The sequence below is a fragment of the Helobdella robusta genome (assembly GCF_000326865.2).
Source record: "Helobdella robusta unplaced genomic scaffold HELROscaffold_11, whole genome shotgun sequence".
Classification (NCBI taxonomy): Eukaryota; Metazoa; Annelida; class Clitellata; order Rhynchobdellida; family Glossiphoniidae; genus Helobdella; species Helobdella robusta.
The window spans coordinates 2347365-2362970 of record NW_008703617.1 but is presented as its reverse complement, the minus strand read 5'-3'; the positions used below and the strand labels follow the sequence as shown (position 1 = coordinate 2362970).

At 33.3% G+C, this 15606-nt stretch overlaps 2 protein-coding genes across 2 annotated transcripts; both read right to left on the bottom strand.

Moving 5' to 3' along the window:
• Window positions 1-1180: 1180 nt before the first annotated feature.
• On the bottom strand, window positions 1181-8448 carry HELRODRAFT_190186 (hypothetical protein; the record flags this gene model as incomplete). The annotated part of the gene is made up of 17 exons (XM_009012836.1): window positions 8346-8448; window positions 8221-8274; window positions 7610-7744; window positions 7214-7299; window positions 6783-6983; window positions 6273-6365; window positions 5870-6034; window positions 5489-5611; window positions 5175-5286; window positions 4776-4846; window positions 4203-4541; window positions 3726-4014; window positions 3204-3376; window positions 2761-2867; window positions 2364-2482; window positions 1652-2078; window positions 1181-1544 (listed from the first exon to the last, which is right to left on the bottom strand). Coding segments are annotated over exons 3-17 (2682 nt in total), but the record flags the coding sequence as incomplete, so codon positions are not given.
• A 1279-nt stretch (window positions 8449-9727) lies between these two features.
• Window positions 9728-15135, bottom strand: HELRODRAFT_185280 (hypothetical protein). The gene is made up of 15 exons (XM_009012835.1): window positions 15046-15135; window positions 14765-14806; window positions 14384-14505; window positions 14171-14236; window positions 13775-13871; window positions 13352-13455; window positions 12926-13001; window positions 12530-12624; window positions 12246-12292; window positions 11843-11943; window positions 11535-11608; window positions 11079-11204; window positions 10710-10776; window positions 10414-10470; window positions 9728-10227 (listed from the first exon to the last, which is right to left on the bottom strand). Exons 1-15 carry the CDS (start codon window positions 15079-15081, stop codon window positions 10132-10134), a joined length of 1206 nt encoding a protein of 401 aa, XP_009011083.1. The 5' UTR covers window positions 15082-15135; the 3' UTR covers window positions 9728-10131.
• Window positions 15136-15606: the final 471 nt, after the last annotated feature.

Here is a 15606-nt window from a genome sequence, read left to right as displayed (position 1 = left end):
GAGGCGGACGAACCTGACCCGGATAGCCTACTGCCCCAGTTGGCTGGATTGAGACTGGACAGGAAGTTTTTGGACATGGACTTGGAAGTTGAGGTGGATGATGGTGGGGAGGAAGAGGATGTTGCAGCTGGAAACTTGGATTGCTGTTGGTGGTCCTTCGCTGTGAAGCAACATTTAAATATAAACATACCAAGTCGTAACAAATCAGCTTGGAAAACAGACAAAAACAGACAAAAAAATTGAAGCAAAACAATTTTAGACAAATTGATTAAAGCTGCACTAACGATGAAAACAAGTAACTGAAAGATGAAAGTTGGAAGACACACCAAAAAGTGGATGGACAACGTTACGAAATAAGATGCATACATTGAACGCAGCCACTAATAACCACAACCACCACAACCAAAAACATGTATAACTCCAACAAAACACCTAAAACTACATAACAAACCTCCAAACAGCTTAGACTTAGCGGTGGACACAAAAGAATGAGGCACAGAAGAATGGTGTCGAGAGGATGATGATGACGACGACGAGGAGCTCGATGACGACGTTGTCGCTGCTGCAGTTGCCGATACCATTCTCTCATTCAATCCATATTGAGAAAGTTGTTGATGCTGTTGTTGGTGGTGAAAAAGAGAAGGAAGGAGTAGTTGTGGTTGCGGTTGGTGGCGAGGAGGGAGTGGAAGGGAATGCTGCTGCTGACTTTGCATTGGGAAGGTGATCTTGTAGTGTGCCGGCTGGAGGAATGGAGTCAGTTGTGATGTGTGAAGTTGTGGCGGTGCAGGTTGAGACTGAAGCTGAGGTACCAGTGGTAGCTGCCTCTGCTGCGTTTCTTCAAAATTTGAAACATCAAATTAAAGTTACTAAATGTTTTATGCTTATTCACTCAACCATTTTTAAACTACTAGAGTCCTCAATTGCGCTCAAAATGAATTAGAAAAGAAACTGATAAAAATATTGATTGGGGATAAACTCGTCTCAGCTAATACTAACGATAGGGAAAGTACTGTTGTATCTGCTGACGATACGGCTGCTGATGATAGAGTTGTGACTGACTTTGAAAATGTTGCTGTTGTTGTGCATACTGTTGCGGGGTTTGTAGCTGCTGCATCGGCAACTGTTGCTGAATAGACAGCTGTTGTATCGGCAGCTGTTGCTGAATAGACAGCTGTTGTAGTACTGGCAGTTGTTGGTACTGATTTTGAGGCGACGGTAGTGGTAGAGGTGATATAAGTTGTTGTTGTTGCTGCTGTTGTTGCATGTGGTAGTTGTAAATAGAGTTGTACGTATACGAGGCGTTGTTTGGCCTCCTATCATGAATAGAAAGCATGGACTGATAATGGTGATGTTGTTGCTGCTGCGGCTGTTGATACTGATGATGATGAGGAGGAAGATGGTGAGCGGATGACCTATATGGAAGACCGCCCTGATTGGATGGAAATGACCCAATTACTGCCGAACTAGCGGATTGGTTCTGGTTGAATTGTGGTTGCTGCTGGTGATCGGGTCTCCTGTTGCTTCTTATTACATCAGATATTCTTCTGCCATCGTGAAAGAAGGAGTAAATTTTAATATTATTTATACCTTCACGACTTTTGTTTCGTTGCTATTCTCATCAAGAAAAATGAATGCGAAATGAAACACTAACACTTGTACAGTTGATGTTGGGTTCGGTGCTGATGACGATGTCGTGGAGTAGGAGGAGGATGAAGACTCCCTACTCACCTGGCTGAGATCAATACGATGTCCTCCCGTCGACCATCTGCTGCTGCTGCTCGCTGTGGCTGACGACGATGACGTCATAGTTACATTGCTAACCAAGTTCATCTGCACGTAATTGGCACCCTTGGAATACATGACGGACGACGAGGACGCTGACGATGATGACGTCGAGTCATATTTGCTAATTGAGCTGGATTGTTTTGACTGTTGTTGATTCGCTGTTTCTTTCGTTACCATGGCAGCCGATGACGATGACGTATGATGTTGCGTTGAGATCCGTTCTACGTTTGTACCGCCAGGTAACATGTGCTGCATGCCCGTCTGCGCCAAGTGTGCCATCTGGTGTACTACTCCTGTTGCATGCGTGTGTTTGTTTGCGAGTTGGAATGAACGTATGTGTATGCACTGTAAGTGTGTATATGTGTAAATACAAACATGCATTCTGTTCAGTTGTTTGGAAAGCGCTTTGCAACAATACACATTTGATCATATTAAGTTCATGAAGGAGTGGATAAATAAATACAACAACGAAAAAAAATAACTTAGTCACATTTCTATTATAATAAGAAACGTGCACATCTCTGAAATAATAATAATATTAACAATAATCAATCCCCACAATCATGAATAATAATTACCCTGTCTACGAAAGTAAACATCGAAAATATCCGAAAGTTTGTCCATGAGGAGGTGTGAGAGTTGGATGGATGAGACCAGCGTAGTGACGTCACTGCTCGTCAACATGTCTGCTATCAAACTGGTGATAGAGTGATTGGTTAATTGATTGATTGGTTGATAGATAGATTGGTTGATTGATTGATTGATAGGTAGATAGACTGGTTGAAAGATTAGTTGATTGAGTGACTGAGAATTCAACAACTTTGACAGTTAAATTATATCTACAATTCTCATTAATATAACAAAATATTCAGCCAATAAAATCATCAGCCAATCAGCCAGCCAATTAATCAACCAACCAATCAATTAACCAACCAATCAACCAACCAACCAATCACCAACCAACCAATCACCGACCTAGATATGGGTACAGATATAAGAACAGTTCTCAGCAGGTCGGAAGTTGAATAGTGGATCATTCTTAAAAGGGCATTCAAACACCTGTGCTTCACCGCCAAACTGGCCTAACAACAACAACAAAAACCAAAATAATAACAACAAATAATAATAACGATATAAAAAATCCAAATCGCCTATATTAGAAGCCTGCCTAACAGGTAGTAGAGTAGTAGTAGCAGTAGTAACGAAAAATCATGACATATACAATTAATACTACTAATAATAACAATAATATCAACAGCAACAACAATAGAAAATAACAACAACAATCAATCTTCGTTTAGCGTCCAGAGACCCAGTTCCCCCGAGGTAGGACGTTGTCTTCTTAGCCAACATGTTTTCTTTGCCAACAACAACAACAACAACAGCAACAACAACAACAACAGCAACAAATGCCTAACAGTAGCCGTGAAGACTTCGTAGGTGACAGGCAGTAGCATAGTGATCAAGTCATCCAACAACGTTGAATGGTGAAATGATATGATGTTGTCGCTGTTGTTGTTGCTGCTACTACTACTCGAAAGTGGTAGTAACGACGACGCTGTAGTTGCTGTTGTTGATGATGACCCAGCTGCTGCTTGCGAGTATTGTTCATTTTTCAAATAGAAAAAGGATTGTTGTAATGAAATTTATTTATAACACGAATTGAAGGATGGATGGATGGATAGATTGATGGATGGATGGACGGATTGATGGATGGATGGATAGATAGACGGATGGATGAATAGATTAATAGATTGATGGATGGATGGATTGATTGATAAATAAGTGGACACTGTCATTTTTCAAATGCTTACAACGAATTTTCGGACAAATTAAAAAAACAACACCAAAATATCGCAATAAATGAAAAAAATTTCTTTTCAAACCCATTAACAAAAATTATAAGCTATAAAATTAAACAAATATACAAATTAGATCACATTTTTTATTATGATGGCTGGACGACGACGACGATTGCTGCTGCTGCTGAGTCTTAGTCCTAAAAAACATTCTACGGATGGAAGTAGTGGCTAAAGGCGTAGCTGCTGACGACGATGACGATTTTATCAACGGCTTTGAAAACGATGACGTCACGGATGATGTCATTTGTTTCTCTACATTGTAGGATCGTTGCATAGTGGCGAAATTGATGTGTAGAATGTGCTGGTGGTTTGATTGAGTACCATCGCTGCCGATGGACAACTCGTGTTCGCCCGCCTTGTATGACATCTTTACAAATAGGTATGCGTGTGTGTTTGTGTGTGTGTTTGTGTGTGTGTTCTTGCTCATGTTGAATGGGTCAGAAACATCACCAAGATAAATAATCACTTACCAATCAGTCAATCAATATCTGACAATATCAGCAGACCAACTTCGTCAACCGACCAACCAACCGTCCAGCCAATCTAGCGACTAACTTCAATAAGTTCATCCTCTGCGGTCCCGAAATTTTTCCACACCCCCTTTTCATCGAGGTACTGCCAATGATGGAGGCCCTCTCCCGACACATCGCAACCAAGCAGCTCGCACGCGGACGCGACGGCTGCCACGACTTCATTAATAGAAAACAATTGGTTGAGAAAATCTTTACTACCACTACTGCGGCTGTTTATATTTTGTAGAGCTGTGGTCATCGGGGTAGTCGTGGTGGCCGTGGTGGTAGATGACGAGGCGTTTGTGGAGTGGGGAAGCGGAGGAAGGAGGTTGCTAATGAGATTGACAGTTTCGTATGTCTCTTGAATCGATCTGGGAACCAACTGATTGGAAAATAAATTACACATCCGTCAGTCAGTTGAACGAATGAATGAATCAGTAGTTGAGTTGATTGATGCATAGTAATCATTCAAGTGACAACCAGCCAAACGACCAACGAACCGATCAACCAACAAACCAATCAACCAACAAACCAATCAACCAACAAACCAATCAACCAACCGACCATTCAACCAACCAGCCAACCAACTAATCGATCAGTCAATCGAAAAACGAACTTCAATATGCAAGGCGGCACTGGCGTCCTTCTTCGAGCCAACCAGCAGATACAACAAAGTCTCAGAAATCCCTGTGGCGGGCCAATGCAATTTTATTACTGTTACATCATTGTTACATCATGCTATTGCTGTTACTAATTCCACAAAACAAACATCAAAACCGACAATCGCAAGAATAACGGAATCAACAAAACATCTATTAAATCAAAAACATCAAGAAACCTATCATCCTCAACAACAACATCAACAACAACAACATCAACGACAACATCAACAACAACAACATCAATAACAACATCAACAACAACATCAACAACAACATCAACAACAACAACAACATCAACAGCAACATCAACAGCAACATCAACAACAACAGCAGCAACAACAACATCAACACACTCGATTGTAACAGGAGCAACTTGAGTTGAAATGATGAGCAGCACAAAATATTCATCATGTTGATGATGTTGTTGTACGTTGTTGAACTTATGACAGATGGAGTTATTATTAACTGCGTATAATAAGGTAACAAATTTATATGGATGAATGGACGAACTGATGAATGAATGAATGAATGAATAAATGAATGAATGAATTAATTAATTAATGAATGAATGAATGAATGAATGAATGAATGGATAAATGAATGGACAGATGAACAAACAAACAAAAAATAAAAATCTCATTTAATTAAGGAATAAACAGAAACACACAAGTCGTTGGAGTTTATTGAACAAATCTTCATTAGCAATCTGTTTAAGACAGGATTCATCGTGGCTGAGATTCTCAATCAGTCGGTGAAAACACAGGCAGACACTCTCTAGTGATTTCTTATCCTATGTTAAATAATAATGTTTGAAATTATTTTAAATCCTTCATTTATTATTATTAATCTATAAATTAAATCTTAGATCTTTTCATTCAACTAAATAAGCAATCATTTAACCAACGATCCAACCAAAGAAATCAATCATTATTCAATCACCAAACTATTCGACCCATCAACCAATCAACCAACCAACCAACCAACCAACCAACCAACCAACCAAACAACCGACCTAACCGCCAACCAACTCACCAAACAGCCAACAGACCTGATTAAGCAACCTGCCAGTAAGAACATCAATAGAATTCTTAACGTAATTGAAGTCGCTGGCGTTCTTGACCATCTTGCAGCAGTTGCAGACGATGGTTAGTGCTTTCCTTTGCGCCGGCTCTGATAAGAAGTCGATGAACTTTAGACAGGAAGATATGCCATTCTGTGAGAGAAAAATCTAATAATTATAGTAATTAATTAATTAATTATTGATTTAATTATTATTGATACTGACGAAATTATATACAATCTAATGTAAATTATTCATTGTACGTATATGGAAAACATTAAATAAAAAAGTTTATATAACATGCATGTGTGCGTGCGTGCGTGTGTGTGTGTGAGTAATGAACAGCTCTATAAGGTAAAATTATACAAAACACCCCGCCGAAAAAAGTTACCTTCTTAAGAATGGGTTCCTCATGTTTTCTTGAAATGAGTTCAAGTACTTGCAAAGCATTCTCTGCAATGTCTATGTATTCAACTACTTGGAGCTTTAATAAGTTAGGGTTTAGTTCTTTTTCATTTTTTTTTATTTTTATTGAATTACGTTACGTTATGTTGCGTGTTGTCAAGTTACGTAATGCTGTCACGCTATACCGTACTGCCGTCTGGCGTTTGCCATTGAGTAGCGATAAAAATGATGAAGTGAATTTATGTATCACTGTGAGAAGTGTGTCTCAAAGGTGTGCAGAACATTACTAATTGTTATTAATTAGTTGAGTGATAGATAGATAGATTGATTGATTAATTGATTGATTAATTGGCTGACTGATTAATTGATTAATTAATTACAATATAATAAATTATGGAATTGAAAAAACAAATTTTAATTGAATGTAAAAAAAAATGAACTAGAAAAACGTCTGAGACAAAGAGAGAAAATTCAAAAGCTCTGAAAATCAACAAACTTTTTCAAGGAGGGCAGGTACAGCTTCGACGACAGTGGCTAAACTTCGAGGTGAAAGGTCAATAAAGTAGAAGAGGGCACGACATGAGTAGAGGACAATGTCAGAAGTGAAGTGATCTCCACGAATCAGACGAGTCAGGCAGGAGACGGCCTGCTTGCTCGGGAATGATGACATCGAATCCTCTGAAGCCATGGCTAGAAGCTGATTGGTTGATGATGTGTGTGCGTTTGTGTGTGTGTGCGTATGCTTATGTGAACTGCTGTGATCTATTGTGTGTATCAATGTGTATGTGTGTGTGTGTGTTTTTCAGTGTAAGAATTTATGTTGATATGATATTGATATGTTTTACAATTTTCATTCACACAAAACAACATAGAAGCACACTAACACACACAAACACACACACACACACACACACAACACAAACTCACTTGACACAATTCGACAAGGCAAATGAGTACTTCACTGTCTTCATCGCTCTTGTCCAGTGTCTCAACCAATGACGTTAGGTCACCTGCTATCATAAATGACGATGATGACGATGAAAATAATGATGAAAATAATGATGATGATGACGACGATGATCGAACCAAATTGGGAAGATGATATTGATAAAGATGTCGATAATCAAGCTGATGAGGGTTAGTATCGACAATGGAAAAAATTGTAATGATGATAATAATTTCAACAATACTGCTACTACTATACTACCACTACTACTACTACTACTACTACTGCTACTACTACTACCACTACTACTACTAATAATAATAAAGATAAAATAACAATAATAATAATGACAATAATGGAGACAATAATGAACAAACCTCTTGAGGCCATTTTATGTCTTGCTGTTTCTACCAACAGATGGGTAGGAATAATAATAATAATAATAATAATAACGAACAATATTAATAATAATAGAAACTATTTAGGTTTGTCCGCTTTATTCATTGGGGCATCTGGAAAAATTAAAAATGAATTAATTGAATAAATAAATAAAAATAAACGAGCAAGCAATAGAATAACAGGATATTAAATTTATTAAAAGATGTCGCCTGTTTATTCAAAAATTAAGAAGAGTAGTGTGGAATTTTGTTAGTCGAGGCAGGGCGAAGAAAATTCACTAACATTTACTTCTATCTTGCTAGTAAATTTTTAAATAAATCAACTAAACTTTAAGCAAAAGTTGATAAAAGAGCATGAATAAACAATTTAATATGTTGAAATTTTTCTAGCAATAAAATGAATAAATGAATTTAAAACTTTAAAAAATTTATATAAAAATGATTTATTTTTAACAAGAGTAGATGTAGGTAGAGTAGTAGAGTTAGTTTTCTTTGTTATTAAGAACTTCATTTTGAACAGTAAATGAATGCTAAAACAAAAAAAATAAAAATTACTAAATAAATATTTGAGTACATACTGATAAAAATACCTTAAAATTTTTTTGTCACTCTCTAGTTGTCAGTCAGTTAAGAATAAGATGATAGTTCAATTCAATCAAAGTTAGTGAGTTTCGTAGTTAGGTTTGTAGTGAAAATAATAAAAAAAATCACTCACATAAAATAAAATAGTCAGACGAATTTTTAACTTCTAAATTAATAAATTTCACAATATTAAACTTCATCTGGGCAACTTTAATTCAGAAAATGGACGTTTTCCAGTCCGTCTTAATTGAATTTACGCAATAATAGCTAGGAAATTTTGAACTTATTTTTGTTGAATCAGCTGAATGGATAGAGGCCATATATTAGACATACATTTTCTATAGACGTATATAAATTTGTATGTGATTGTATGGAATACTGATATATACGATAACAACATATACAACTTATATAGTTATATATAATATAGCTTTGTATATTTGTAGTATTATACAGGAAATTTTATATCGGGTGGTTGTTGTGTAGATATTTATATATTATATATTGGCACTAGTAATGTACATATGTCAATGTGTATATTTTATATAATATATAATATATATATGTATATATATGTAAGTGTTAATATATATATATATATGTATTATAACATACATATGTATATATTTTTGTATATATATGTCCGCATGTATGTAACTTCCCTAATATTAGGGCATACAAACATATGTTCATGTATATGAATAATGTAAACACATTTAAATATCTGTATAGGACCAAAAAGACTAAATACCTTGAGGTAATGTATTTAGCGTAACGTAACGAAATGCGCAATGATGCTCCTAAAAAAATAATTCAATGTCAGAAAAATATAATGGTTGGTTAACTGTTTAAAATCCTTTATATTAATATTTAAATTGACTATTTGATTTTATAAAAAAAACTTGTGAAACTTTAAATTTTGTAAGAAATAATAAAATAAATTTTTATTTTTCTTATGAAGTGTTTGAAATACATAGATTATACCAAGGAGCGTATGCCATTCAGTTGTTTATGAAAAGATCGTGTTTGATAAATTTCATTAAATACATCTAAGCGACGAATAAATAAATTACACACGCACGCACGCACGCATATACAGTTATAAACTTACACACGTATAGACACTTATCATATGAGGAAAATTAATATGTATATTAATATATCATACATTTACATCTGTTGGGTTACAAAAATGTGTAAAGAGCAACCATCCAGCGATGTTTGTTGAGTTTTTTTCGCGTTTTTATAGTATTCCGCAACAAAATTTTTTTTCATTTCGTCGTTTTTACAGAATGAATAAACATTTACATACATATACATTTATATATACTGTATTTATATATATACAAGCATGTAAATGCTTAGACGCATTAAACGACATTTTTGTACATGTACAACCGTTAGAGTAGAGGTATAAAGAAGTCAAGTAACAGTCCGTAACGCAGTGTAATTCAGAAGATCTCTGAAACAACCGTCCAACGAGTCGATACTTCGAATTACATACTAACAAATTATCATTAGTATATTATTTATTGCTTTTGTCCAAAATGTTGTGAAAAATCCGTGCTATGATATGACAGTTAGATCATTTGAAAAATAAAAACTTAGATCGGTTATATCTGTTCATCAATTCTTTTAAATATCGTGATCATAAAGACGTAATTTTATCATAAAAAATCTAATAACCTACCTGATAATTTAACTTGAACGATATGATAAAATAAAGAAAAAACTATTTCAGTATATAATAGCAGTGAAGATTAATAATGACATTGTTAATAATCGAAACAACGACAACGATGAGAACAAATTATATATTTGTAAGATTTGTAAAATAAATAAAAATAATTAAGCGATTGAATAGTTGTTATGAATGGGAAAAATAAAATGAGAATAATAGATAAAAATTTAGAAAGAAATTATGTCTTAATCTTGGCGGGCATGGAAGGGAAGGCATTCTGCTTGCTCACGACGAGCTTCTTGTGCTGGTAGGATAGATATCCTTTTATCCTATCCTAATTTGGAATTTCAAAAAAGTATAATTCAATAATTTATTATTATTCATATTATTATCACTCTTACTTTCACCAGTATATAATAATAATATATAAACCATGAATACTTTTTTTATTTATATTACAACGTGATGAAATAATATAGTATAATAATTATATTTTATAAATGAATTTGTTGTGGCAGACCTCGTAAATTAGATTAGCTATTATACACTGCATCTCCTCGTCGTCCATCTCGTCTTCCTTGAAATTATTTTGAAAAAACACATATATAAACACACACACGCGCGCACGCACACACACACACACACGCACAGACACATGCATAAGGTTTTCAGGTGATACTAAAGGCGATTAATATTAAATTATTAGTATTAAATCAGTTTGTACGTAGAGACAAACTGATAAAACAAACAACATAAAAACTGATGAAAGCTAATTAAAAAGTGAAATATTTTCCAAATTCAAGGAAAATAAGATACCCCCATCCATTTAAAGGCTGCAGTGAAAGCAGATATTGGCAGCTGGTGAACTTTCATCAGTAAGGCTCTGTACGTGTTTCACGTAATGAAAATTAGTAATTGAAAATTTCTTTTCAAGATTTCATCTCACGAAAGTCAAACAAAACAAATCAAATAAAAATTATGAAAAAAAGAACCTTAACGATGTTATCAAAACATCGAAAGATGTTTATGGAAAAACAAAAAAACAGCAAACAGCGTCACTATAGTAACACTTTATTATTGCTTTGAAAAACGCAATTTTCAAAATTTATTTTTCATTTAAATAAAAGTTTCAATTGAAATAAAATCAATTGAATTAAAGTTATGTCAAACGAAATCAGAACGTACACTTTCTTAATAAGATTTCTATATGTGATGATTTTGAGTTTCTCTAAAATCAAATATATTCCAGATCTGATAAAGTATCCCTCATTTGATTTCAGTGACTCCGTCAGTAACTTCAAATTTCCCTGGCTATCAGTGTGTGCGTGTGTGTGTGCTCGTTTAATTGTATGTATGTATGTATGTATGTATGTGTTTGTTTGTGTGTGTGTGTGTACATATGTGCGGCGGTTTTTATGTTTGTGTGTATCTATAATTCTATTTGAGTGAACTTATTCATAAATTTGTATGCATGAATGATGTGTATGTTTGTCTGTGCTGTGTAAACGCCTTTGAATATTTGCACATTATAATACATATATATTATAGTATAATATTATTTATTGATAATTATGATTAAAATGAATGAATAAATTAAACGAAACGAATAAATAGACGAAATGAATGAAAGATCAATCTTACATGACCGCCTTGGAGAGCACGGCAAACTGCATCAGGTTGTACTTTTGGAGCAAACTCATTTTTGGCATGTGGCCCTATGTTTAACGAGAAAAAAACAAAAAAAAAAAACAAAAAAATTATTTATTATATAAAAAGAACAAATAAATTAACGATATTTATAATAATAAACTCTTTTCTTAAAAATTAAATCAGTGATGCGTGATTCTGCATAAGCCATTAATAAAAACAGCATTCTAATTTGATAATTCTTTGATTTATTTGAATTTAAAATTTTTTAAAAATGTTTAAAAGTGAAATTAAATAAAGACCAGAAGCATTTTGACGGGTAGAAGGTAAATGAGGATAAGTTTTTTATTCTTCTTCGATCGTTTGTGGCACTTCTGGAATGCATACGTCAGGTAGTCTTCAGCTGTCAAGTGAATGATTGATTGAGTGATTAAACAGGAGGGGGTATGTAGGTATGAATGATTGAATGAATAAATGAATGAATGATTGAGTGGTTGATTCTTTCGCGATTGAGTAATCAAATGAAAGATTGGAAGAATGAATGATTATGCGATTGATATGTGAACAAAAAAATGCAGAACTGATTGATACAATGTATTGAGACCCAATAGAAAAATGATCAGTTCCATATTTCAAACACGAAACTGTATTTACGTACGTATAGATGGCCTTGATGGGTATTTGACAAAAATAAAAAAAACTTACCTGTCTTGTAGTCACTGTCAAATATTGCTTTCCTTCCAACATGATACCTATGCAATAAATGTTCCTATCGATGAGTTTGCAATAAAATAAATCAACCAACCAACAAACCAATCAACCAGCCAACCATCTAACCAACCAATCAACCATCTAACCAACCAATCAACTAGCCAACCATCTAACCAACCTATCAACCAGCCAACCATCTAACCAACCAATCAACCAGCCAACCATCTAACCAACCAATCAACCAGCCAACCATCTAAACAACCAACTAGCCAGCCAACCTATAAGCCACCATCTGAGCTACAGAAAACCTATCCTTCAATGGACTGCTATCAATGGCTCTCACTAAGGGCTTGCATAGGTGCAACTTGTTTATCTACACACAGTAGTTCATAATTTGGAGAGCGTAATTATTAATAATTACGAATATAATATTATTATTATTCATTCATTTCAATCGCCATTATTTTCATTTTCAAATATAATGCTAATAAACCAATCAAATAAAACTAACAAAACCAACCAACCAACCGATCAACCAATCAATCAAATAAATTAACCAACCAACCAAATAAACCAACCAACCAATCAACTAAACAACAAGATAGTGTAATGGTTAGATGCATTACATACAGTAATTATAATGAATAAAATAGGCAAAGTGATGCTTGGAATACCTTGAAGTAAATTTTGAAGAGCTGGTTGATGAGACTCATCATTCCCCACTTCTTTGAATCTTCCAACTGAGCACGACTGGGAAAAAATTAATTATGTGTTTATTTAATTGAAAAAATGAGTAAATAAATGAGTAAAATTAATGAATTGATAGAATAAAAATCAATATATACCTACATTTTTCAATTCTATGAGATTTCAAAATCATAAATATCAATGATTCCAACGATAAAGCAGAGTTATTTGAGTTAATATTTTTTTCTAAGTTCAAGAAATAAATACATGTAAAATAAGAAGCAAATACATGTATATATAAGGATAGATTTGTATTTAGTAAAATAAAACCAAAATATGAAAGTAGTTTAACAATTAAATTAAATGCCGAATTGAATAAAACAAAAATATCAAATTAGTTTGATGTGACTAACTTGTCACTAGCACAGATTCTGAAGCATCCCATAAGAACTTCTGCAGCTTTTTCAAGAGTCTCACCTGGCTTACCTTTGTTCTTCTTCATCAGTTGAACATCGGCCTAAACATAACAAAGACAACAATGATTGAGTGATTGATGTAGTTAGTTATCATCTCACAGTTGAAGATGATTTCATGATAATAAAGTGTCTAAAAATCTAAAAAAAAATATTTATGTCAAGGTTATAAGAAAGAAATTTTTGTAAAAAAGAACTCACATTTAAAATAATTGATAATTTTTATAAAATATAAGCTAAAATAGCATAATAAAACATAAATTAAACTAATGAATAGAATGATCTGCAACTTATTTCTAACAATTTTTATCAAATTTTTTAAAAAATATTTGAAAACAAATATGAAAAATGTATGAAGCAAACATTAGCAGCGAAGACCCTCAGGTCAAGAGAGAGTGTATAGAGGATGGGAAGTGCCCAGTTCTCTTCTTTCTGTGATTGAAACAGTTTACTAAATGCTGTGTTGATTCAAATGACATTTTTTACATTTTCGGATGTTGTTATTGTTTTGAAGATTGATGTCATTGGCAAATGTAGTCGTTGATGTCATCAAACGTTAATGTTGTCATTACCATGTCGTTATTTATTGCATTTGTTAGTTCAGCCATTGTTAAAAATCCAGTTAAGAAAGATAAAATAAAAATAATGCCTTACACCAATTTTAGTTGAATCAAACCCAAAATAAAATGTTGAAAATTTTTAATCAAAACCAACTTTAAAACATAAAGTGAACTAGATAAAAATTGGATAAAAAGATATTGCATGACAATGTATTGGCAATTGTAAGCTTCAATGAAGTCGTGGTTAGCTGCAGCCCAGCAACACCTTATGAAAAAATTATTTTAAACAAAATTGTTTTTAACTCTATTTTTAAATTTTTATTAATGTAAATGACATTTAAAAAAGTGAAAAAAAATTTTGAAAATGTAATAAATTAATTCAAAATTTTTAAAAATTTCTTAAAAAACCTACTTCAAATGGCCAGCAACAATTTCGTCTAGTGGTGGGCCAAACCATTTTTCACATTCAGTCTCTGGTTTCTCTAACTGTAGCCTAACATTGCTGATGTGCGGGTCCCTGAAGGATAACAATACCTAATAAGAAAAAATAAATAAAATTTTCAATCATTGTTTGAAATAATTAATAAACTTAGATCAAAAAATTTTAGAAGGAAGAAAAAGATTACACAAAATAAATAAAGTATGGTACTATAGGTATACCCACATATGTCATATAAAATAAACAAAAAACATTTTCATGTACAATAGGAAAAACAATATATATATAAACAAAATAACAAACTGAACTATAATTTATTTAATAATATTTATTTTATAATTTCAGTACACTTACTGCTACATTGTCTCCATCACGATTTTCAAATGCTGACTCAAACTGAAAAATTAAAAAACGGATTCTGAATTATCATCATGTATATTTCGCACAAGCACAATATATATATATATATATATATTAGATAATATATATATGGCGCACGTTACTACAAAAACCGCGGTGCCGGACAGCCGCAGGGCCTTTAAAAATTAAATATTTTAAAAATGTTTTAAAGATATGAAACGTAATTAAATGAAAATATTTAGCTACGAAGTTTAAAAATAATATTAAAAAGTAACCTTTTGTAGGTACGTATTCAAAGAAATTTGAGCCATTTTTTCGAAGTCTACGCGATCGCAACAAAATTCACTTTTAAGCAGACGACTTAGTGACCATAGTAGGTTGGGAAATATATTTGAGATTTACTTTATTTTACACCTAAACATACTTAACTTAGAATGTGTACTATGTACACGTACGTATCATTATGTATTCTAATTAATTTAATTTAGGTTTAATGTGGAAAAGACATTTAATTAATGTAATTTTTATCAACGTGGGCTTAGGAACATCATTGTTTTGCCCATTTTTTGTTCTTGATAATAATAATAATGATTATTATGAATTCTAAGCTTATGTATGGGTTATAAAAGGTCTATTACACTCTTCCTAGGTCCAAAAAAGATCAACAACATATGTATTTTATTTGATGATATATATGCGAGGTCAGGTATAGCATATATAAGATGAAGGTTGTAGCATAAGTAGCATTAGAAGCCTCAACGGAATATATGAAATGTACCTGGATATGCGTGAATCAACAAGCAACAGGCTGACTTTGAACTATGTTGTTGCAACAT

Excerpts from the sequence above, each read along its gene's own strand:
- HELRODRAFT_185280 (XM_009012835.1), bottom strand. The coding sequence starts at position 15,081 with ATGGCTCAAATTTCTTTGAATACGTACCTACAAAAG. Across the intron at positions 11,609-11,842 it reads TACCCGTCAAAATGCTTCTG|GGCCACATGCCAAAAATGAG; the intron begins GTCTTTATTTAA and ends CGTTAAACATAG. Across the intron at positions 10,471-10,709 it reads CAGCCTTTAAATGGATGGGG|GAAGACGAGATGGACGACGA; the intron begins GTATCTTATTTT and ends AATAATTTCAAG.